The 24,727-nt window shown below is 47.7% G+C and overlaps 3 protein-coding genes and 1 long non-coding RNA gene across 16 annotated transcripts in view; 2 read left to right on the top strand and 2 right to left on the bottom strand.

The window, feature by feature from the left end:
* Positions 1 to 2,831, top strand: part of SLA2 (Src like adaptor 2) — a 28,319-nt gene extending 25,488 nt beyond the window's left edge. Inside the window, exon 8 of the mRNA XM_081560139.1 lies at positions 393 to 2,831. Coding sequence (XP_081416265.1) covers positions 393 to 558 — 166 coding nt within the window. The 3' untranslated portion in view covers positions 559 to 2,831. The remainder of the gene's footprint in view (positions 1 to 392) is intronic.
* RAB5IF (RAB5 interacting factor) lies at positions 1,538 to 8,991 on the bottom strand. Of its 3 annotated transcripts, none has more exons than XM_081560153.1 (4): positions 8,681 to 8,991; positions 6,678 to 6,781; positions 3,278 to 3,432; positions 1,538 to 2,085 (listed from the first exon to the last, which is right to left on the bottom strand). In XM_081560153.1, exons 1-4 carry the CDS (start codon positions 8,792 to 8,794, stop codon positions 2,045 to 2,047), a joined length of 414 nt encoding a protein of 137 aa, XP_081416279.1. In that variant the 5' UTR covers positions 8,795 to 8,991; the 3' UTR covers positions 1,538 to 2,044. The 3 variants fall into 3 exon arrangements, with proteins under 3 accessions (XP_081416279.1, XP_081416282.1, XP_081416281.1); XM_081560156.1 differs by having other exon boundaries at positions 1,538 to 2,082; positions 3,299 to 3,432; XM_081560155.1 differs by having other exon boundaries at positions 1,538 to 2,082; positions 3,303 to 3,432.
* Positions 8,425 to 19,928, top strand: LOC145533185 (uncharacterized). Its single transcript, XR_014073906.1, has 3 exons — positions 8,425 to 9,149; positions 11,341 to 11,428; positions 18,744 to 19,928. It is a non-coding gene; the product is annotated as an uncharacterized LOC145533185 (long non-coding RNA).
* The window catches only part of TGIF2 (TGFB induced factor homeobox 2), a 20,825-nt gene continuing 14,724 nt past the window's right edge, over positions 18,627 to 24,727 (bottom strand). For 9 of the 11 annotated variants that reach the window (XM_081560147.1, XM_081560145.1, XM_081560148.1 and 6 more), the window contains 2 exons: positions 20,932 to 21,449; positions 18,627 to 20,725 (listed from right to left, as the gene is read on the bottom strand). In XM_081560147.1, coding sequence (XP_081416273.1) covers positions 20,713 to 20,725; positions 20,932 to 21,449 — 531 coding nt within the window. In that variant the 3' untranslated portion in view covers positions 18,627 to 20,712. Of the gene's footprint in view, positions 20,726 to 20,860; positions 21,450 to 24,727 lie in introns of those variants that run through there. The other 2 variants (XM_081560152.1, XM_081560151.1) reach the window with 1 other exon arrangement.

Genomic DNA, 24,727 nt, shown 5'->3' with positions numbered 1-24,727 from the left:
CCCCTGGAATGGGAAGGTGGAACAAAGAGTTACAAGGACCCACCCCTGGGAACCTGGACTGGGGGTGTCACCTTCATGGACACCTGGGAGCCACTAAGCATTGTCTGAGCTCAGAGGCCAGCCCAGGCTCAGCCGGTCTGCTGGGGGGACCAGCAGGGACGCCAAAGCGGGCATGGATATAGGGCATGCCTGGACACCAAGGTGGCCAGGATGGAAGGGCAGACAAGATGGGATACAACAGAGTACCAGCCCTGAGTGAGGTCAAGCATGGGTCTGATCTGACAGGGAACAGGGAGCCAGGGGGTTTTCAGCAGGTTCTGAGAGCAGGGACTGTGTGGTAGGGGCGGGGAGGAGGCTGAGGCTCCCGACCCAGCTCTGTCCCCTCTCCACAGCTCCCTCCTGTTCTCTGAAGCATCTGCCGCAGGGGAGGAATCCCTCCTCAGTGAGGGGCTCCGGGAGGCCCTGAACTCCTACATCAGCCTGACTGACGACACCTCCTTGGACGATGCCAAGGGCGAAAGCAGACGGCGAAAGGGGAACCAAGGCTGCAGCACCTAGAGTCCCATCTCAGCTCAGCCTGAGCGAGCACCCCAGAGGCAAGGCTGCACGGAGGGGGAGGGAGGGCTGGGACACAGAGGCACATCCAGGGTCCCACCAGTATCCTCTGTTCCTTCCCCTCGTAGCCCTAAGAAGTCACTTAACCTCCTCCCAGTGTGATGACTTGGCCTACAACCTCTAGTTCAAGTCTAGAGCAGTTAAGAACAGGGCCAGGACTCCAAAAGAGACCAGATGTCCTCTGGGGTCTGACCCAATCAGTTCCTGAGTTTGGGATTTCCAGTGTCATCCTCTTCTGCCTGTTGAGAGTCATTCTCCATCCCACAACTCCTCCCACAAGGTAGAAAACCACCACCAGCATCAGGGCGGAAAAAGTAACCATTTAAAGAAAACTGACCAGTCTCACTCAGAATGCTACCACACCTCTGAAGGTAGGACTGCAGCCTGGAAGGAACAGGAAAGCAGAGGGGATGGGTGGTTTAAACAGCAGCAGAACCTGGGCTGTCCAGCTCCCACCTGACCGCCATGCCAAAGAGCAAGACCTCTGACAGTCCAGGTCCTCCACATCCCCGTTAAGCCCCTTCTCCGGCCGGTCCTAGCTCTCAGGTCTGTTTCATTGTGCGGCTCATCCTTTAAACCTGATACGCTTTTCTGGCTACAGCAGCCTCGCCACCTTGTGGCCAAATGCAAAACGACACCATGTGAGCCCAGCACACTGCAGCAAGGTTAGTCACGTTCCCTGGGCAGGGGCATCAGAGGGTGGTGAGCCCTCTCTCCACAAAGTCAAGGCCACCGCCAGTACCAACTCCAGTCCTCCATTTCCCTGCTGTCCATGAAAGGAAAGGGGTCTGGCTGAAGCTGCTAAGTGAGCAGAGAGAAGAGGGAAGAAGGAAGGGGAGGGGAGGCCACCGCCTCTATTACCCTACTGGGTTCTGAAGCTAGAGCGGAGGTGGGAAAGGCTTTACCAGTATCATCAACAGGGTCTCAATTAAAGATCTGATTTATTCAAGTATCTGAAAACATTCTACAATGAAAACCGTTATCAGATGCTGCTTGTACTGTGCTATGGACCATGCACATACTGCCATATTGTTTTCAGAAGACTTGAAATGCCCGTGATTGGTAGTTTAAAAACTACACCTGATGGAGAAGGAAGACAATTTAATGTTTCATCCAGATCCAGAGGTGCAGCAAATTAAAGGACAGCTCCAATTGGCAAACAGGTATCTCATGATGGTCTCCAAGAAGAAACGGTTGGCGATGGATAGTTCAAAAGTGCTTCTCCAAAAGGTGGATGGTTCTTTAAAAAGTTTCAGGTCGCAACCCTTGCAGAAGACACTGACGCCCAACACACTGATTCTCGGTCCAGGAAACATGGGTCTTCCGGGTTCCACGTGGCTGGGGAGCCCCTACCAATCATGCTTCTCTGCTGTGACTAAGAGGGTCCTCTGGACCGGACAGGGAGCAGGCGGGGGCCGTGCACCGTCAGTCATAGTGGATGGCAGTGTAGAAGATGATCCAGATGACCTAGAGAGGAAAGAAGCAATGTTTACAGGTCCCTTCACCGCCAGAGTCAACACAGGCTCCTACTCCACAAAACAAAAGTGTCCTAACAAAGTGCACACAGTGGACTTCCTGGGGGCTAGCCAATGCACAAGCTGCTTGGGGGCTTACATAATTTCACTGAAAACAAGATGTCTCCAGTAGAACCCAGGACCACCTTCTTATGCTCCCCAAGAACCCTGGACAAGTCTCTCCTGCCAAACAGTGCGAGGGCTTAGAATTACAGATGTGCAAATGATGGAGGTAAAGCAAACTGTACTGCTAGGAAGTGTTAGGATTAGCAACAGACATGAAAACAGAACTCATGTCATACCCTGTCAGCTTCATATCAAAGCAGAGGTTCTCAAACCTGACTGTCCTTGGCAATCTTCTGGGATCTTTAAAAACATACAGAGATGCCCAGGTGCCACCTCCCAGAGATTCTGAATCATCGGTCTGGGCTAGGGTCTATAACTTTTAAAATATAACTTTGAGATGTAATTCATTGTTCATAAAGTTTACCCCTTTAAAGTATATACAATTCAGAGGTTTTTTTGTATATTCAGAGTTGTGAAAACATTTTAGAGCATTTTCATTACCCTGGAAACAAAACCTATTCCCGTCATCAGTTACTTCCCATTCCCCTTCCCACCCGTGTCCTAACAACCACTAATCACTTTTTATCCATATGGGTTTGCCTCTTTTGAACATTTCACATAAACAGAATCACAACATGTGGCCTTTTGTGTCTGCATTTTTTTCACCTAGCATCATGTTTTCAAGGCCCATCCATGTTGGAGCCTATACCAGTACTTCAGTCATCTTTATGGCCCAGTATTTCTACTGTATATACAGCATTTTATCCAGCCATTTGTCAGGTGATGGCAAATGCAAAAAATTTCCTTTTGGGGACTATTATGAATATATGTGTTAAATGTTTCCCAGTTTTCAGTATGCAGCCAGAGTTGAGAATTAGACGTAAAAGTTGACAGTGAGCCCTGCATTCACTCACCACAGGGAGACTACACAGTGCATCACCCCACATCTTATGAGACAACATTAACTCAAGAAAGGCCCTCCAGCCTCAGGAGCCTTGAAAAAACAGTACGCAAATCACACAATGTAACTATCAAAGGGCTCCCCTTGAATAACTGAGAGCTCCAGGAAATGACAAACCTTGCTGTGAAATCTTCAGTTACACATACCATGAACAAGGCAAACGATGTCATAAATCCTTCTTTCGTGAGCTCCCACGTGCCACCATATTCTTCCTCGTCTATCTGCAGGTAGTTGCTGAAGTAGAGGTACAGGACACCCGCGTTGATCAGGCAGAACCTAGAGCAAGGGAGGACAAGCACCAAACATGAGCTGCAGGTGTGGAGGACCCAGAACTACCAACATGGTCCAGCTCCGTCAGGGCACTGGCAGCTGCACAGTTAACCGTGTCATGGGGGCAGATAAAATGATCCATGAAAACACACCTAGGTCCTCAGTGGAGCTGCCCACTTGGTTGTGTTAGAGAAAAAAACCCCTCTTTTTAGTTGATCAGCAAGCATATGTAAGTTCTCCAAGCCCCCTTGAAGTAAGACAGAAGGCTGCTGAACAATCCCAAATAGGACCAGTTCCTGACGGCCTCCAGGTAGTTCCAGCTCGGAAAGGAGGGCGGCCATGGAAAAAACCCATGTGAAGCTGCTGCTTCATGGCTTAGTCGGGCAAGCAAGGGCATGGTAAAGCAGCCCCTGCATAATTCCCAATGGGAGACAATTTCTGAATGTTCATTGGCAGCTACTGCACCTGATGCAAGGTGAACATGGCAGTGCCAGCCGTCAGCTCACCATCTATGAGGGGGGCAAAAACAACAGTCAGAGTGGACTGAAATCAGAGGTTTCAGAAAGGTCTCTGACCCCCATCACATATGATTTAACTGATGCAAGAATCAGAATACGGAGAACAGTAACATAGCACTGTGCTCTACTGATCTCTTGGTACTGTAGCTGTGTAAAAGTAATATTCATAAAGTGATCAAAACTTCCTTTATGATCTTTCCTCTTATAGCGCCTAATCTTACGGGAGACTATATGCCTTAGGCCACACCCCTTCTGAAGGCTGCAGTGGAAAATGCAAAGAGAACAGGTTCCTCCTGGCGGATGAAGTGTGAGCTGCTGCAGGGCCATGGTAGGGCAGTGTGATGATAGGAGTGTAAATCCTTGTGTAAGGCGGGGAGGGGGTGTGCTATAGACCTGAGGCTGTCTGAGCAAGATGAGGTTGAGGCAGGGTGTGAGTAGTCAGTGCGGGCTTTCTCAGGCTGGAAAGAACAGGAGTTGGGAGACTTGTTTAGACCTGTTTCAGGACATCAGTACAAACAAAGTTTGAGGACAGGGACTGGGAAAATGGCTGAATAGGGAGGCAAGAAGCCCCGAAGGCTTCGAGCCTAAGTGCTTGGGAGAACCATGGGTCCAGCAACAGAAGCAGGGAGTCAGGATGGACAGATGGTTTTTCGTGGGATATCACACAAATTACAGTCCTTGGCTTAGCTATGTCATGGCCACATCCTTATCTGCTACTAGAAATCTGGGGACCCAGCCAATCTGGCCATGTCCCTCTGACAGGAGTTCCATTCTGGACAGGCTGAGTTAGTGGCTCTAGACAGAGCCTACTAATGGGACTTAGAAATGTCACTGGGGCTCAGCTACTAAGCTCATTTAGTCTCCTACTGTAAAAGTGGTTGCTTAATGAGATGAGAAAGGGAAATACAAGTGAAAGAGACAAAGGAGGACAGGGACAGAGAAAATGGCTGACATTGGGCCTGCCTGCCAAGGGTCACACACTAAGTAGAAAGTGAAGTCACAGCATTTAAATGTCTGGTGGTCAAGGGGGAGGGGTCAGGAAAGGACTGGAAGTCTCCGCACTGAGATTTAAGGATGGGCATCAATTCTATATTGTAAGCAGGAGAGAACCACACAGCAAATGTATGGGCAAAGACACAAGCATGCTGGATCAGGGTGGGGGGCAGGGGGCTGTGTGCGCGTGTGTTAGTTGCTCAGTTGTGTCCGACTCTTTGCGACACCATGGACTGTAGCCTGCCGGGCTCCTCTGTCCATGGGAGTCTGCAGGTAAGAATATTGGAGTGGGTTACCATTTCCCTCTCCAGGGGATATTCCTGACCCAGGGATCGAACTCGCATCTCCTGCATTGACAGGCGGGTTCTCTACCACTGAGCCAACAGGGAACCCTGACTAGTGTGAGTCTTTGCTATATTATTCCCAGATTGGGTGACTTCAGAGAAGTCCCTCAGGGCTCCTGCAAGACAAGACAGGCGCAGGGGGTTCGAACCACTGTTACCCTCTCCTAGAAAAGTGATCTGGGGAAGACAGGAGACTACTTTTTTTTGGCTTTTAGATTGACTTCTGCTGTCTCTGGCCATTTTCCTGGTACCTGCCTTTCTGTCTCACAGGAAGCTCAAATGGGGTGACCAACATTCTAAAAATGTGGTAAGTATCTTCATATCACTTCCACCCTGAGAAGACCTCTGTGAACCCCAGGTCCTGCCTGCATCTCAATGAGTCCTCATCAAATGTCCACTCTGTCAAGAGTGATTTGGAGGATAAAGCCTATGGTTTCCTTGGACAAATAGTTTGCTCAGCATCATAAATCAAAAACCTCTTTAGCTGGGAGAGAGGACTGTACATTCCTTTTCGGTTACCTTCCGAGAAAACAGCCAACTCAAATGAGTTTGAAATGATTTCACACTTTTCACCCCAGAGTAAGGAAATAAGACATGTGATCACAGTTAACACATCTATGTGATTTTCCAATGTTGAGTACTGACAGTTTGTATTCCCTGTGTGAAAAGAGAAAAGGCCAGAGGTTTGCTTGTCCATTCCTACCACAACTTGCCCACGACTCCCATCTTAAGACAATTCCCACAAATCTTTTAAAATCAACCTGATGGGCATGCAGTGACTTCTTAACAAGTTGAGCCATGACCAGGGGCTGGTGTCAAATGCTGCCACTGGCCACAGGTGCACAATAAAGGAAGAAGGACCAAACCTCCTACTTTTTCGCTGCCTGTAAAATGTAGGGACCTGGGGCTTCCATGGCAGTCCAGTGGTTAAGTGCTTCCACTGCAGGGTACACGAGTTCAATACCTGGTCTGGGAACTCAGATTCCGCATGCCATGTGGCAAGGCCAAAAAAAAAAAAGTAGGGACCTAAAACAACTTCTGCCAAAGCCAAGATTCAGGACATCCAGCACAGTGCACAAGGGAGTGATCAGGTACAGGAGCTCTTCCACCTACCAAACTTCCCCAGACAACAAAGGTCATGTCAGAACTAGATGCCTGTCACCAACAGGCAATATAGCAACCTCTTGCATGAGGTCACTATGGACCCATGAATGAATAAACTAACTCAGATCTTCGTAAAGGTAACATCCTGACCCAAGATGTTCCCAGGCCTGCTGAACTGAGGAGTACTGCATCAGACCCAGGAGGGCCATCATGGGGCCAGTTTTTTGCTTTAGTTATTACACACACACACACACACAGAAACTTAGAAAGACAAAAAAACCCCAAGACTTACCCTGCTATTCCCAAGAAACCTCGCAACGGTAACACTCCCCAAATGACACCTAGGACCACAGCAATGATCTGTCGGAACCAGTAGATCACATCTAAAAATTCATCCTGTAGAAAAAAGAGAGAATGTATGCATTATCTGGAGGGGGTACCACAAGAGAACCTCTTGTAACAGGTGAGGAACAGAAAAGCTTTCTGCTAAACTCATCTTCCAGAGAAATTTCCCCCCAAAACAATGGTATTTGGTTCTCCTATCTCCACATCTTCTTCTTATACTGAATTGTGGTTTAAAAAAAATGATATATATTTACTTATCTTGGGACTTCCCTGGTGATTTAGATGGTAAAAGAGTCTGCCTGCAATGCAGGAGACACAGGTTCAATCCCTGGGTCGGGAAGATCCCCCGGAGAAGGAAATGGCAACCCACTCCAGTATTCTTGCCTGGTAAGTCCCATGGATAGAGGAGCCTGGTGGGCTCCAGTCCATGAGGTCAAAGAGTCAGAGAGTCTCTTGTAACAGGTGAGGAACAGAAAAGCTTTCTGCTCAATTCATCTTCCAGAGAAATTTCCCCCCAAGACAATGGTTTTTGGTTCTCAAATCTCCACATCTTCTTGTACTAAATTGTGGTTTAAAAACAGATGATATATTTACTTATCCTAAGTGATGGCTTCCAGGGTGTTGTACTCTAGATAAAAATTTTAGAAAAATCATTTACTTTTTTTTTTCAAAGCTACGAAAATGAAATCGCTGTGACAGTAACTGAGCTACTGGCCAGTTATCTGACCTGGGGATACCTGGACAGACTAGCCACAGGCAGAAGGGCTGTCTGTGAACCAATTCACTACCACTTCCCCACACAAGGAATTCTAAGTAAGTCACAAAGGAGAGGCTGAATTAGAAACAAAAGTGAAGAAGGAGCCAGCACATCTAATTTTCATACAAGAACATGGAAGATTCAGGTTTCCGACCTTCCCTGGACTGCAGAAACCAGTCCTTACACAAAGAAAGACAGACATGACACAGCAAATCAGAAAGGTTTTACAACAGCTGGGCAGGACAAGGGCACTTTCAGGAAGTACCTCCCGTTCACCCCCGCCCCCTTACAGGAACCCCAGGAAAACCTATTTCATCATTCAAACAAACAGACAAAAAAAAAAAACAAGGGAAAGATTGCAGGTATAACAATCTTTTCAGGCCAACTGGAACCAAGCTATTTGCAATAGTTCCTTCCCCACCATGCAGCAGAGGTGGGGAAGTGCTCACACTCAGATCTTCTGAATGCATGTGACCAGTAAGGACATCTTGAAGTTCCCCAACCATTCCTCATACACATTTGGTGGTCTCTCCCCGACCCCTACACCCCACCACACGCATGCACGAACGCTCGCCCCTGAAAGGTGGTCTCTGTCTCCCTTCTTAACTCTCACCCTTACTAGGGTATTCAGTTTTCTCATTCGACAGGAAAGCAAGAGCAGCTCACCTTTAGTGAGCCTCACTATGGGCTAAGCACTTTAACGCAGCAGGTACCCCACTTCAGAGTTTTTCTGAGACTCAAGTGAGATGATACACAGAGAGAACCGGACACATAGTAAGTATTCAATAGAAGTCTGCTCCGGTTACTGTTCGTGCCAACGACGCTGGCAGTTAATTCTACAACATCAGTCACTTACTCAAGATCCTGCTGGCACTAAAAGGCGGAGATCGAATCGAACTCAGTTCAGTCTTGCCGTTCAAGCACGCGACCTGCCTGCGGGGACAACTCCTCCGCCCCTCCTTGCGGCTTCTCGCGTGACCCAGGTGATTTCACCCCTCGACCACTCTGTGATGAGCCCCGAGCCTGACAGCTGGGCCCGCGCAGTTTGCCGCGACACCCTTGGGCCACCCGCCCCGCCACCCTGAACACTCGGCCGCGCTCGGACCGGGGCAGGGGCAGGATCGGGCCTGTCCTTTCGTCCCCGAGTCCCAGCCGGCTCCTCGAACGTACGCCCCCGCTAGTCCCCACCGCACCTTGTCTTCCCAGGCCGCGTCGCTCCGCAGCACCTTGCTCCAGACAGAGACTTTGAGGGCCCCGTTGGCCAGCTGTGGCTGAGACGGCTCCTCCTTCCGCCGCCCGCCGCTCATCCTCCCGTCGCGCCGCCCGGGCCGGGCCTGGGGCGCGCGGGCCTATCTAAAAGGGGTCGGGGTCTGGGGTCGCGGGTCACGGAGCGCAGGTCGGCGGTGGCGGCGAGAACGACAGGCTCAGCGGATCGGTCCAGCGGCGCCCCTCCAACAGCTTGCACTTGGCCAAGCAACCCGGCTCGGTCGGCTCGGTAGAGACCAGGCGCGCGGAGGGCGGAGCCACGCAGCGCCGCGCGACGTGCACACGCAGCCAATCGGCGGCCACGTAGCTGTCCGAGCTCAGGAACAGCCGCCGCTTCGGCGCAAGCGCACTATACGCGGGGACGTGACGGCAAGCTTCCGCTGGCCCCGCAGTAAGGTGAGAGGGAAGGGACAATCTTGGTGACGACGACGCCGTGAGCGCGAGGAGGCGCTGCGGAAATACAGGAAGGATGTCACCGAGGAAAGCGAGGTTGAACAGGAGCTTCGTCCAATCCGCCACAGCTTGTCCCTCGAGCAGCGGGGCAGAACACGACCCTGCCTTACCCGAGGCGTCCTTTGTAGCCCAAGCCTTGCTCCCCGGGGGCCCCAAGTTGCCCCTCAGGGTTTAGCCCTTGCTTGTTTTCCCCTAACCTTTCAAGTCCCTTAGGACCTTGTTCAGAAAGTTCACTGTTTTGTGTAGTGGTAACTTAAGTGTTTCTTCATGCCTAGCGTCCTCTTTTGACAGATGTGAGCCTTGCGATCCAAAGAGGGGAAATTATTTCTAAGGCTTTCGAGCTTGTTGCAACCAGCTGAGGACTCCTCAGGGGAGAAAGGTAGTATCAGAATATCTGAGCATTCATCTAGCGTGTTGGAGAAGGCAATGGCACCCCACTCCAGTACTCTTGCCTGGAAAATCCCATGGACAGAGAAGCCTGGTAGGCTGCAGTCCATGGGGTCGCTAAGAGTCGGACACAACTGAGCGACTTCACCTTCACTTTTCACTTTCGTGCATTGGAGAAGGAAATGGCAACCCACTCCAGTGTTCTTGCCTGGAGAATCCCAGGGACGGCGGAGCCTGGTGGGCTGCTGTCTATGGGGTCACACCGAGTCGGACACGACTGAAGCGACTTAGCAGCAGCAGCAGCAGCAGCATCTATCGTGTCCTCGCTACGCGCTTGGAGAGTGATTCACAAGTGTGGGTCTGGACCAGCAGCAGGTGCATTACCTAGAACTTGATTAGAAATTCAAATTCTCAGTACCCACTCAGACTCATTGAATCAGAAATTCTGGCGTGGGGCCCATAATCAGCGTTTCGGCCAGCCCGCCAGGTGGTGCTCTGCGCACACTACAAAGTAACAAGGCACATGGGTCCTGTGTGGTGCGTTTATAGAGGCAAAGTAACTTGCTCTGAACCGCTCAGCTAGTACCTGGGTCTGACTGATTTCAAAATCTGCACCCTGGGGCGTTTCCTGGAGGTCCAGTGGTTAGAACTCAAAGTGCTTTCTCTCCTGTGGAATCTGGTTCAATCCCTGGTACCGGAACAAAGATCGCGCAAACCAGAGGAGCGACCAGGCGACCAAGAAACAAAACAAAAACCTGCAATTTTTTTTTTTTGGTAACATATCAGAATTGCATTCTTTTTTATTGCCAAGTACTATTCCAGTCTATGGACGTATTACATATTGTTTATCCATTCATCCTTAAAAAAAATTTTTTTGGCCCCACCCCGTAGCATGTAGGATCTTAGTTCTTCCACCAGAGATCTTTCCCCAGCCTCCTGCATTGGAAGGAGGAATCTTAACCACTGGACTGCAGGGGAAGTCCCTTTTTATTTACTTTAGTTGTTTTTTATAATGTAGTGTTGTTCCTGCCATACAACAAAGCAAATCAGCTATAATTATATATATGTCCCCTCCCTCCTGAGCTTACCCCACCCCTCTAGGTCATCACAGAACACCAGACTGGTCTCCTTGTGTTATACAGCAACTTCTCACCAGCTATCCATCTTCCACTTGATAGTGTGTATTTGTTGTTACTTCTTTCTCCATTCGTCCCACTCTCTCCCTTCCCCTATTTTTATTTATTTATCTGGCTGCCCTGGGTATTAATTGCAGCAGGTGGGATCCTCCTTGTGTCATGGAGGATGTTTCCTCCCAGTGCAGGACTTCTTTTTTAATCTGCACTCTTAACCTTAAATATAGCAGCGATAGGGTCAGAACAACCTTTGCATACTTGTCAATATTCATGTGTAGCTCTCCACTTTAGGTGAACAATGGAATCTCCTAGGAAGTTTTTTCAGAATACCATAGCTGTTGTCTTCTACCACAACCCAATCCCAAGATTGTGTTTCAGTAGGTTGAGGGGGACTGGACCCTAAAGATGATACACATTACAACAGACATTTCTTTGTCCGCACCTGGTGGGATGGCCATATACCTGACATGGGTGTACACCTTTCGTCCTAACTTTCACATTATCAGCCCTCCCTCCTCTGAACCAGTTTTCCTCCCCTATGCAAACCTAAAGTAAAGCCTAACCAGCTCACTCCAGTTTGGACATGCATCACTGATATAAAACCTATTTTACAGACTCCCTGATGGCATGCAGTGCTGGAGATAGATCATTCTATCACAGAATGTTGGAAGAATACCTGGCCTGGAGTCAGAGACAGAAAAAGTAAGTTTTTAGCCTGCTGGGTCTGGTGGCAGAGGATTGTAATGGGAGTCTGATCTGGGCTGTTAGGGAACTGAACTCGGAAGGAAGAGTAGGAGTTAAGAAGAGGAAGAGAGAGGGGAAAGGAGGAGAGTATTCCAGGAGATGAAACCATGTCTGCTGTTGGTGAGGAATAAAGCCACAAGTTAGGGAAGGAAGGGGAGACTCGTGCTGAATAACTTTCTTCCAGTTTTATTGAAAAATGGTGTGCATCACTGTGTAAGTTTAAGGTCCACGGCATGATGGTTTGATTTACGTATATTTTGAGATGTTTACCAGAGTAGAATCGGCTAACACCCACCTTCTGAGATAGACACAATAAAGAGAAAAGAAAGAAGAATATGAAAAAGGAAAAATAAAATCTCCTGTGATGAGAATTCTTAGGATTTACTCTTTTTTTAATTATGAAAATTATTTATGTATTTATTTTTGGCTGCACTGGGTCTCCACTGCTGAGCTCGGGCTTTCTCTAATTGCAGCAAGTGGGAGCATCTCTCTAGTTGTAGTGCCTGGGCGGCTTATTGAGGTAGTTTCTCTTGTTCCACAGCATGGGCTCTAGGGCCACATGGGCTCAGCAGTTGTGGTACATGGGCTTAGTTGCCAGACAGGTAGAATCTTCCTGGAGCAGGGACTGAACCTGTTTCCCCTGCATTGGCAGATGGATTTTTAACCACTGGCCCACCAGAGAAGTCCAAAATTTCACCATTTTTCAGTGTGTAGCTCTGTGACCCAGTGCAGTACATTTACTGGTGGTCGCATCCATTTTTAGAACACTTTCATCATACAAAACTGAAACTCAGTACTCATTAAACTATTAACTCCCCATTCTCCCTTCCCCTCAACACCTGGCAATTATCAATTATACTTTCTGTCTCTGAATTTGACTGAGTTCCTTGTTAAGAGTGTAATCGCAGCATTTGCCTTTTTCTAATTGCTTATTTCACTTAGCACTACATCTTCAAGGTTCATCTATGTCATAGCATGTCAGCATTTCCTTCTTTTGTAAGGTTGAAGAATGACTTTCTTAAATGTCCACAGTGTATGCATTCTGTTTATCCATTTATCTATTAAGGGACACTTGGGCTGCTTCCACCTTTTTGCTATTGTGAATAATACTACAATGAATAAGTGTACAAAGCATCTGTTCAAGTCTCTGCTTTCAGTTCTTCTGGGTATATACTCAGAGTGGAATTGCTGAGTCATATCATACTGCCTTTAATTTTTCGAAGTATTGCCATACTATTTTCCATTCCCACCAAGAGTACACAAGAGTTCCAATTTATCCATTCTCATCAACACTTGTTTTGTTTTTTAAACAGTCAATCTAATGAGTATAAAGTGACATCTTATTGTGTTTTTATTTGCATTTCTCTAATGATTAGTGAGATCAAGCATCTTTTCACATGCTTGCCGACCATCTGTATATCTCTTTTGGAGAAATGTCCAGTCTAGAACTTTGCCTATTTTTGAGTCTAGTCATTTGGGTTTTTGTTGTTGAGTTTTAGGGGTTTTATGTATAGTCTAGATACTAATCCCTTATATGTAATTTGCAAATACCTCCTCCCATTCTGTAGGTTGCCTTCTTACTTTGTTGATCATGTCCTTTTTGGGGGGAGCAGAGCAGACTGTATGTTCATGAGAACATATAATCAAAACCTTTGTCAAGTGCTAAGTACCAGGTCAATAAAACTTCTGTTGTAATGTTTCCACTTTGTCATCAGGGAAGTAAAACAAGGAGTGTCCTTTAATAAACAAAAGTTTTAAATTTTAATAAAGTGAAATTTGTCTAATTTTTTTATTGTTGTTGCCTGTGCCTTTGGTGTTACATTCAAGAAATCATTGTCAGTCCTATGTCATCAAGGTTTTCAATGTTCTCTTTTATAGTTTTAGCTCTTATGTTTAGGTCTTTGGTCCATTTTTAGTGTTAGGTAAGGGTCCACCTTTATTCTTTTACATATGGATATCCAGTTTTCCCAGCACCCTTTGTTAAAGACTGTCCTTTTACCATTGACTGGTTTTGACATCATCATTTGACCATATATGCGAGGGTTTATATCAGGGCTGTCTACTTTATTCCGTTGGTCTGTTTGTCTGTCTTTATGCGAGTGCCACTCTTTTGATTACTGTAGCTTTGTTAAGCTTTGAAATCAGGAAGTGTGAGTCCTCCAACTTTGTTCTTATTTTTCAAATTGTTTCACTTAATGGATATCCCTAGAGATTCCATATGAATTTTAGAATGAGTTTTTCTATTTCTGCCAAAAAAAAAGTCATTGGGATTTTGATAGAGAATGACGTGATTCTGTAGATTGCTTTGCAGTAATAATATCAAGTCTTCTAATCCATGAGCATGAAATGTTTTTCCGTTTATTTGTATATTCTTTAATTTCATTCAGTGATGTTTAGTTTTTTGACATGCAAGTCTTTCACTTACTTGGTTAATTCCTGAGTATTTTATTCTTTTTGATGCTATTGTAAGTGGATTATTTTCTTAATTTACTTTTTGGATTTTAAAAGTAATTTTTATTTATTTATGGCTGTGCTGGGTCTTTATTGCAGTGCAGACATTTCTCTAGCTGCAGCAAGCAGGCTTCTCATTGTGGTTGCTTCTCTTGTTGCAGAGCACCAGCTCTAGGGCTCAGTAGCTTGTAGCATAGTAGCTCAGTAGTTGTGGCACACAGAGTTAGTAGCTCTGCGGCATGCAGAACCTTCCTAGATCAGGGATGGAACTTGCGTCTCCTGCATTGGCAGGCAGATTCTTTACCACTGAGCCACCAGGGAAGCCCCTCCTTTTCAGCTATCTCACTGAAGAGAAATAGCTGATTTTTGTATCTTATAGCATTGCTGAATCCATGTACTAGTTTAACAGTTTTTCTGTGTGTATAATCTTTAGGGTTTTCTACATATCTGATCATACCATATGCAGAGGTAACTATTTCTTCCCCCTAAGAAGAGTTAATTGTTTATACGTCATATTGTATCATATTTTGAAGCTCTGATTGGAACCCCAAGATTCACTACATTTATCTTTATGTGGAAGGAGGACAGTGTCACAGAAAGTTTTATTTGAAAGGCTGCTTAGGTCCTGCAGTCCAGCCCGAGGTCACTTGGCTAAGTTAGAGGTCCAACAGGCATCGTAAACCTCATCTGAGTCCCTCCTCTTATCTTTCTGTGCTGTGCTTAGTCTCTGTCATGTTCGACTCTTTGTGACCCATGGGTTGTAGCCTGCCAGGCTCCTCTGTCCATGGAGATTCTCCAGGCAAGAATTCTGGAGGGGGTTGCCACGCTGTCCTCCAGGGGATTTTCCCAACGGAGGGATTGAACCCAGGTCTCCTGCATTGCAGGCGGATTCTTTACTGTCTGAGCCACCAGGGAAGCCCAAGAACACTGGAGTGGGTAGCCTGTCCCTTCTCCAGAGGATCTTTCCAGCCCAGGAATGGAACCCGGGTCTCCTGTATTATAGTATTCTTAACCTGCTGAGCTACCAGGGAAGCCCCTTAGCCTTCTAGGAGCAGACAAAGCCAAGCTGGTGGCGTGGCAGGCCCTTGCCTAGAAGGCATTCATGGGACTGACACTGGTTCCCTTTCTTGCTTTCACCCAAAGCTTTCCTTATCTTGAAGTGGGGAATTTGGCTGAAACCCAGTGGATCCATCTGGTTAAATAAACATCTTGGGTGGTCTAAGATGGAAAAGAACTTGATGAAGAGTCAGATTTGGAAGGAAAAATTTTGCTTTGTGAGGTTGGGGTTTTTTTTAGCACCAGTTAAACCCACCTGGGACCGAGGGTGTTCTCCCAGTTGAATGCCCCTATACCACTGCCAGCTGCTTGTAGCAGGGTTTGGAGGAAGGTGTGCTCTGAGGGGCAAGATTGTGGCCTCAGAGAGAAACAGATGGAATCACAGAAGCCAGGTGCCCTGGTGGGGGACAAACTAAGGATCTGTGAAGAGAGCACTGGTTGTGAACTAGAGGCCTGAGTTTCTTCTTTTTGCTTAAAAGAAATATTTTACTAGCATTATTCAGCCCTCGCATGCGTGCAGGCTAAATTGCTTCAGTTGTGTCTCTTTGCAACCCTACGGAACTATAGACTGCCAAGCTCCCGTCCATGGGATTCTCCAGGCAAGAATACTGGAGTAGGTTGCCATGCCCTCCTCAGGGGGATCTTCCCAACCCAGGGATCAAACCCATGTCTCTTCTGTATCCTGTGTTGGCAGGCCAGTTCTTTACCACTAGTGCCACCTGGGAAGCCCATTGAGCCCTTACCAGGTGCCAACTTTACTAAATGTTTTATATACATTTGTTTTTCTCCAAAAGCTGGCTGAGATCTTAGTCATTATACTGAACCCCTCTCCTGTAAACAGTAGTCCTTCCCTTATCCATAGAGTATGTGTTCCAAGACCTTCAGTGGATGCCTGAAACTGTGGATATCCTAGGTATACTATGTTTTTCCTGTGTACATACCTATGATAAAGTTTAATTTATAAATCAGGTACAGTAAGAGCATCACTATTCTTGTACTTTGGGGCCACTATTAAATAAAATAAGGGTGACTTGAACACAAGCACAGAAGTAGAGCAACAGTGGATCTGATAACTGAGCAGGCTCCTGAGTGAGTAACAGGTGGGCTGAGTAGCATATATAGCATGAACAAACAGGATAAAGGGGTGATTCCAGGCCTGGAGGGTGGGAGACTTCATTATGCTACTCAGAACAGCATGTACTTTAAACTCATGAACTGTTTCTTTGTGGAATTTTCCAGTTAATATTTTCAGACCAAGGTGGACCATGGGTAAATGAAAGTGTGGAAAGTGAAACTATGGGTGGGAGATTACTGTACCTTTACTTAAAATTTGTAGTGAATGTGGACTACTTATGTAATGAAAATGACCACCTCAAGAAGGCTACACTTAACCTTCAGGCCACTATAGCTTTGAAGTCAAACAGTCTTAGGGGACTACTTGGTGGTACCCTTCTTCTCACCTTGTAACTTTGAAAGGTGAGATGCTGTCCTCCCAACCCAGCAGTTTCCTGGGGTAAGTCAGAATCCTGATTATAAATGATCAGGTCCCTGGAGCAGCAGCATGAGAATCTTCTGTGCCATCACTGAAGGGTGCCGATTCCTGGACTCTCTGGGGGTAAGGTCTGAGAACTGACACCTTTGTAAGCTCTCTTGATGCATAGGACTACTTCTCTGGGTCATCAGTCCCAGTTCTGCCACTTAGAAGCTGTGTGGTACTGGGCAAGTTACTTTAATCGTTCTGTATTACTCTCAGCCCTGTGCTGAGAACCAGATAAGGACAATAACATACGGATTATCCCATTTCATTCTCTGAAGAGTATTACTGTTCCTTTTGATTGATGAGGAAACTGAAGCTTGAAGTGGTAGACCGAATTGCCTGTGGTCACAACAGCTAATTAAGTGACAGAGCCAGAACTTGTACCCAGGCTTAGATCATAAGAGGAATGCTTTGGAAAAGTTTTAACACTGGTAGTAGTGATGATTATTTCCACATCTCCCGAGTTTATTCTCTAAAGTTCCAGTGGCTGACATAGAAAGGTTACAGCCACACCAAGGCATACTTGGCCCCTCTCCTCTGGGAGCTTTCATGTTTGCAGCTTCCAAACTCTTAAGTGTCCTTTTACAATCCAGAGTCCTAAATTGTACCCTTAAAGTGTTAAGTCTCTCGGTCGTGTCTGACTCTTTGCAACCCTGTGGACTGTAGCCCACCAGGCTCCTCTGTCCACGGGATTTCCCAGGCAAGAATACTGTGGTGGGTAGACATTTCCCCAACTGACCTGTGGTAGAGATTAGATGTCCTCCACCTAGGTACGTCTAGGTGTACTCAGGAGAAATCAGGAAGAAGCCAATTTGGTTCAATGAGAGAAACTTCTAATGCTTAGCTTAAACCACGTTAGATAGCTGGATGCCAGCAGGCAGTGAACCATCCATCATTAGTTTACATAAGAGAGGGACTGACTTCAGGGTGACCTTAAAGCCAAGACAGACTTGAATTCATACCCTGGTTTCACTCCGCACTAGCTGTGTTAAGTTTGGGCAAGTAACTTAACAAATCTCATTTCTTTACCTATGAGAAGGGCTTCTCACTTTTTGGTGAATGTTAAGTGTGTACAAGAGTTAACGAGATAATGTTTGGGCTGTAATTGCAATGAAGTAATTTCATTATAACAGAAATGCAACGCACAGCTAGCTTAAGCAAAAAGGGGAATTTACTAGCTTACATAATAGGGAATTTCTACTGGTTTTAGACATGACTAGTGTCCATATATCATCTCTGCTTCTTTCTGTGCTGGCTTCACACTGTCGTCACACTCCTTCCTCATTAGGAGAGGGGGAGGATAAAGTTGCGAGCTCCCTGTCCCCTTACCACTTCAATTAAATTCAGTCGCTCAGTCGTGTCTGACTCTTTGTGCCCCCATGAACCGCAGCACGCCAGGCCTCCCTGTCCATCACCAACTCCTGGAGTCCACCCAAACCCATGTCCATTGAGTCGGTGATGCCATCCAACCATCTCATCCTGTCGTCTCCTTCTCTTCCTGCCCTCAATCCTTCCCAGCATCAGGGTCTTTTCCAATGAATCAGCTCTTTGCATCAGATGGCCAAAGTATTGGAGTTTCAGCTTCAAAATCAGTCCTACCAATGAACACCCAGGACTGATCTCCTTTAGGATGGACTGGGTAAGGGCTCCTTACCACTTAGCATCCCCAGAGCATGACTTTTGACCCCAAGGAAGGCTGGTCCAGCTTGGGATACAGATGCTCCCTGCACACTGTGATGAAAGGATATAGGACTTCCCTGATGTTCCAGTAGTTAAGAACTCGCTTGCCAATTCAGGGGAAATGGGAACGATCCCTGGTCTGAGAAGATTCCGAATGCTGCAGGACAACTAAGCCTGTGGGTCACAACTATAGAAGTCTGCATACTGCAATAAGAGTGTAGCCACTGCTCGCCGCGTGCAGCAAGTGCAACCCAAAGTAAGTAATTAAAAAGAGGATACGGAATGCAGTTGGGGCCTAGAAAACAGAAACACAGAGTACACGACACTTATAAGCAGCTACTAGAGAGGGTGAAAGAGCTAAGGCAGAGTAAGAACTCAGCCACTGTCCCATCTCCAGGCTGGGCCCACGGTCATAGTGAATCAGCTTTCTGCTTTGAAAAACAAAGACAAAAACAAAAAAACAACTTTATTTGACAAAAGACAAAAACAAGTTATTTACAGTAGTTTTTTGCTCAGATAATTCAACGGGTATCTGTGCTTCTCTTCCAGGCTTCTCTCACAACCAGACCAAGCAGAGCCTGCCCCACCCCCAGCCTCCCCATCGCGTACAAGGGAGGAATGCCAACCAGAATTCAGCAGCACGGCTCCCTCACCCCTTACTGCCCTCTATTGCTCAGTGCACTGTGGGAAGGGAAAGTCCCCCCACCCCCAGCCCAATACACTTCCAGAGTCCCCCACTACAAGTGTCTTGCAACAGTCACGCCAGACCTGGGCTCACAGACACGGGGTGGGGCGGTAGAGGCTGGGCAAGCAGCAGCCTCCACTAACCCTGAAGCTGCCATGTTCATTCTTCCCCAGCGGGGCCTCAGGAGGGTGAGGGTCCCTGATCCCCCTGGGACATGCAAGGAGAGGGCACAGAGAAGAGAGGAGGCGGAAGAGACAGCCTAGAAGACTCGCCTGCTAACAGAGACAGAGCTCCCTCTCTTAATAACCAATCCTCATTCCTACAGCAATGGGTGGGCCAAGCCATTCAGAAGTTGGGGAGCCTCCCTGAAGTCTTCAGGAAATCATCCCAGAAGGATAGAACACATGTTGCTGCCTTTCTCCTGACCAGGCCCACCCCAGTCAGCCAACACCCAGGAACTATGCTCCTGTGCCCAACCTGGCAACTTCAGGAAACTACAGGATGAGAATCCTGACCTGTCTTTTGGCCCAGTAACAACGTTATTCATAACAAAAATATTTCAGCTAATAACCTAGGATTAGTGTTTCTTAGGATATACTAGTAGATGGGGATATATTGCTGTTGAATGCTATCAGCAATGAAACAGCAAAAAAAGGGGGGAGGGGAGGAAGGAGAATAAGACTTAACTGATCTTTCTCACTGTGAAGTTCAGGGCAGGGGCTTCTGCAGCTGATTAAAGAAAGGTGCAACAAAGAGACACTCACAGAGAACAGGCTTCATAACTGGCTTCTAGCCCCAGCCTCTCCCAAGGGAGGTCCACAGGCAGCAGCGGGGACACCATCCCATGTTTCCTCTGGGAATAGTCTCCGGCCACCATCATGGGAAAACCTGCCCACTTAAGGGCTTCCTGACCAGTAGATGGCTCACTTCTCTCCAAGCAGGAGCTACAGGGAACTTTTTGACATTCTGGCCCCACTAAGCCAAGTTCCTAGAAGGAATTCCAAACTCAGGCCACGGGGTGAAGCTTTCAAGGACAAAGAAAGAGAAAAGATTAAAGAGGGAAAAAAAAAACCAAAAAAAAACCAACCACCCCACTGCCTCAGTCTAGCTTACCTGCCCCACCCCCACCCCCACCATACAGTACAAACAAAAACAAACCAAAAAAAAAAAAAAAAAAAAACAACCCAAAACCACCTCTCTGTTTTTATCCTCCTCCTCTGCTCTGCATGTAGGTTTGGTCGGATTCTCTGTTGGACCCTCTCTGGTGTGGCTTGATCCCCTTCTGCGCATGACGCAGAAAAGCCAAAGCCCGTAAAAGTGTTTCTGCTATTGGGGGGGGGGGGGCGGGGGCGGGGCGGGGAGGGAACCAAACCAACAACAAAACAACCATTTGGAAATGTGCAGAGATTTAGATGGTCCCCCAAATGAAAATACTCCTTCCTTGTAAAACAATCCCCAGTTGCAGTGGTGAACTAGCTAGCCCCAGCTCATCAGGCTCCATCAGGCAATGCACTCTCATGCCCCACACGGGGCTAACTACGGCTGTTCATGCAAACCACAGCAAAGAGGAAAAAATAAACACAAAGTTTGGCGAAAACCTAAACATCCAACTGGACTCGGTTCTGTTACATCTGATCAGTACCTCTTTTCTTTTGTTCACACTTATGAACCTGGAATGTCCACACTTGGCTTAACAAAGAGGCCCTGTCAGGGACAACCTGGACCCAGCACAGGTCCCGTGCCCAATCCAGGAAAGCAGGCTGGAACAAAGGCGTCCTGGGGATTCTCTGAAGAAGCAGCAGCACCACGCCTGTCTCCCATGCCTTGGTCTCCTCACCAAGCAGGCCTAGAGAAACGGCAGAGTCAGCAGAGAGGTCCCGTCACAGCGCAGGGACACCAGCTGGTGTCTTCCTGCTAAAGACCTCCGGACAGAGGAGATGATCCTGATGTCTGGCAGTGATCCAAAGAAAACCCTCTGTGGGAAGGGGAACCAGAATGGAAACCCAGGACAGCGGGCTCGAAACATGAGCACCCCTGCTGGCGGATGCCTACTTGGGGTTTTCAGGGACTAAGGCGATGGGAGTGCGCAGCAAAGGGGGTGACGGGTTCTGCTGCTTCTGGAGCTCCATCTCCGCAGCCCTCTGGAGCGCCACCTCCACCAGCAGCTGGAAGCCGCTGAAGTCCTCCTTGTCCTGCTCCGGGGGTGTGGGCGGGGGTGTGTTGAAGAGTCCGCCCGTGGGGCTTCCAGCTTCGGCCCTGGTCAGCAGGGTGAGTGTGCTACCAGGGGTCACCAGGGGCTTGGGGGGCTCCAGCTCCCCTTGTGGGAAGGTGGCGCCTGGCTTATCTCCCTGGCCCGAGTGGAGTGGCATGGAGCACATGGACAAGGAGAGCACGTTGGTGGGGGCCGGTACAGACACAGCCAGCACGGAGGGGCTTCCGCCTCGGGGGAGGGCCACATCGGAGGCCTTGCCCCCGCGGCGGGAAATGGTGTACTGGTTGGGGTCTTTGCCATCCTTCCGAAGCATGTCTGGGAGGAGCCGCCGCCGGGCATTGATGAACCAGTTACAGATCTGGAATGAGAATGAGAAATTGGGATCAGGTTCCTCGATCAAAACCAGATACAAAGCCCCTGTTCCAGGCCCCAGGAACACAGCAGCAAACAAACAATTCAGGTAAAACTGCAGCCCTCAGACAGATGTTTGTTGGGAAGAGAGAGTTAAAGAAGAAATCATATAAATGAAAATAAAAAGCAACCGTGATCCAGCCAATGAAGGGACAGTACAGCAGTGCTGTTGGAGACAGTAATGGGAAGATCCAGTCAAGTTTGTGAGGACCCATGGAAGTGTTCTCTGAGGACAAGGCTTGCAAATTGAGATGTGAAGGATAAGCAGCAGGTCAGGTGGGAGGCCAGAGAGAAGAGCATTCAATCGGGAGGGATTACCTCTGAAAAGACTGGGTGGCAGCAAAGTGCCTCTGAGCAGCTCAGTGAGGTCAGCTCAGAGAAGGTTCCATCCTGCCTGGATGGAACTCAAGAGTGGAAACCAGAGGTTACTTACCTCTGATGGCGGGGACTTGATTCTTTATACTAAGGGTGATGGGGAGCTGTAGAAGGGTTTTAAGCAAAGAAGTGACTTGCAATGTGGAGAAGAATGGAAGCAGAATGAAAGGTTTTAGTAGTTCCAATTAGGTTAAGAGAGATGATGAAAAGATGACAAATGTTTGATCTATTTGGGAAACTGGTGCCCAGTTGGATCTGGATGTATGAGAGAAGAGGGGATAGGACCAAGGATGATTCATTCACTCCTGAGATTCTAGAACAGTCTTGATGTAGGCCAGGGAAAGAGACAGAGACACTATGGGACTCTCAGATAGAAGAAAAGTTATTGTTTCCAAGCAAAACCAGGGTCGGTGGTTCCAGCTGAATGTGCATTCAACCAAAATACTTAAATCCTTTTTCCTACATGCTGCTGGAAAAGCTACCATGAACCTCGACCCCATTCCTGTCGAGCTGATTTAGATCAATCCTCTTGGGCCTGTGCACTTTCTTACTGTGAAGTGGTACGCTGCAAAGTCAGGACATGTCCAGCACCCAGTCCCGTATCTGTCTGGACTCTTTTTCATAGTCCCCAGCTTCACAGCTCCCCGGTTCAGCCGTGCCACTGGCTGTCACTCACTTTCTAAAATGCAATATCCCAGAACTTCCCTGGTGGTTCAGTGGTTAAGAATCCACCTTTCGACGCAGGGTACGTGGGGAAAGTTGGTTGGGCAACTAAGCCCACGTGCCATGACTACTGAGCCAGCGCCTCAACTGGAGAGTCCATGTACCTCAAACTACCGAGTCCACGCACTCTGGAGCCCACCTGCCACAACAAAGATGGTTTGTGTACTGCAACCAAGACCTGATGCACCTAAAATATAAAATATTTTTTAAAAAGGAAAGTAAAATGCAACACTATTATTCTTGTTCTAGAAAACTGCCATTTGTCGCCTACCACCTATAGGATCAAGTCCAGACTCCTGGGCCTGGCTATTAAACCCCTCCCCTGTTCGTTGCCTATCTTTCCAGCCCTTGTATAATTGTTAGTGTGAAACTGCTCACCAGCCTTTGTTGAGGACCTGTGCTTAAAACAGAAAAAAAAAGAGGCTCCATGCTTTTTTGGCCCATCACATTTGTTCTTTCTGGAACACCCACTTCTCTACCTGGAGAAGGCCTACTCTTACAAGTCTTGGCTGATCTAAATTGGGCTGGACAGAGGACATGGTTTCAAAATACATCTCTTCACCTAGAGCTGTTGCAGTGTGTTAGTTGGTCTGTCATATCTGACTCTGTGACCCCACGGACTGTAGTCTGCCAGGCTTCTCTGTCCATGAAATTCTCCAGGCAAGAAAACTGGAGTGGGCAGCCATTCCCTCCTCCAGGGGATCTTCCTGATCCAGGGATCAAACCCAGGTCTCCTGTATTGCATATTCTCTACCATCAGAACCACCAGGGAAGCCCACAGCTGCTGTACGGCCCAACAGTTTTTTCATACTTGGATGGATGACACCATGAGGGCAGACAATTGTTTAGGAAGTGTGAACAGTTTCTGCACACCCGAGAGGTGAAGGCACCTAATTATGGCATGACTACCGGCATCTAAATCACCAGCCTCTCATATCTCCTTTCCTCTCATTTACTCCTAACAGCCTGGAGTAACATGATCGATCCTGTAACAGCTCACCTGGGCATTATTTCAAAAGCTATGGATTAGACTAGGAAACAGTTTCTTAGCTGCATGGCTGGTGTAAGCTCATAAATACAAAATCTGTTTTTCCTTAAATAGGCAAATACAACCCCTTAGTTTTTCCATGTCCTTCTCCCTCTTGCCTTCCACTGGAGGAGCTACCGCCGGGGGAAAGCAGCCAAATCCCTTTCCTGCTAACACGAAAGTGCTGGAGAGAAGAAACAAACCATGGGAGCGTGCTGGTGATGAGGCGTGGGGGTAGCGTGGTCCATACCCACACATCTAGGCACGTTTCTAGGCGTTTCCGTTGAGAAGGGTTCATCAGCAGTAGTCGTTTAAGCACTGTGTGTGCATGCGTGCATGCTAGATCACTTCAACCGTATCCTACTCTTGGCGACCCTATGGGCCATACATCTACACAATTTTCAGACAACGGTTTTATCAGCCCTATGTGTTTGATCAACTCCCATTCTACTCAAGAACATACATAAAGCTGAGCCTGAAGAAGTCAGGCAGGAGTCCACCTCCAGCCAGGGCTCCCCAAGCCTGGCCCTTAGGATCTGTAGGAACAACAATCGCTACTCTCTGGCATCTTTCTCTAGGGATATCAGAGTCCCAAAGCCCAGCTTACTTTATTCACTGGGCCCTGCACCCAGGGAGGGCTCCCACACTCCCAGGGAACGTCAAGGCAACCTCCACACGGCTGTTCGGTCACGTTTGCTCTGCAGGAGAGAGCTTGTGAGCCTAGGCCTGTCTGCACCGTGCTCGGCTCCTGCGGGCACAACACCCTGGGCACCCACCTGGAGCCTGGGCCTAGGGGCCCAATCTGGCATTTTTCGCCCGGGGAGTCCTAACGTCAAGTTAGAACTTCTCACCTTCCTGTTGCCCTCCCTTTCAGGACTTTGTGCTCACTCAGTATTTACGGAGTGCTTACAGTGTGCCAGGCCAGTTCTTGGTGCTGGGGATGCTTCTGTGAATTAAATAGATACACACTCTCTCCCGTGGAGCTTAAAGTCCATCTGGTTGTGGAGACTGGCAATGAACAAACAAAACCACAGCTGCCAAGAAGTGCCAGGAAGCAAACAGATAGGAATAAAAAGGTAGTATATAAAGATATAAAGATA

Source organism: Giraffa tippelskirchi, chromosome 13 (assembly GCF_054371585.1).
Source record: "Giraffa tippelskirchi isolate mGirTip1 chromosome 13, T2T-mGirTip1v1.2.pri, whole genome shotgun sequence".
In the NCBI taxonomy this organism is placed as follows: Eukaryota; Metazoa; Chordata; class Mammalia; order Artiodactyla; family Giraffidae; genus Giraffa; species Giraffa tippelskirchi.
The sequence above is the reverse complement of the archived record's forward strand: the minus strand, read 5'-3'. Positions and strand labels throughout refer to the sequence as shown.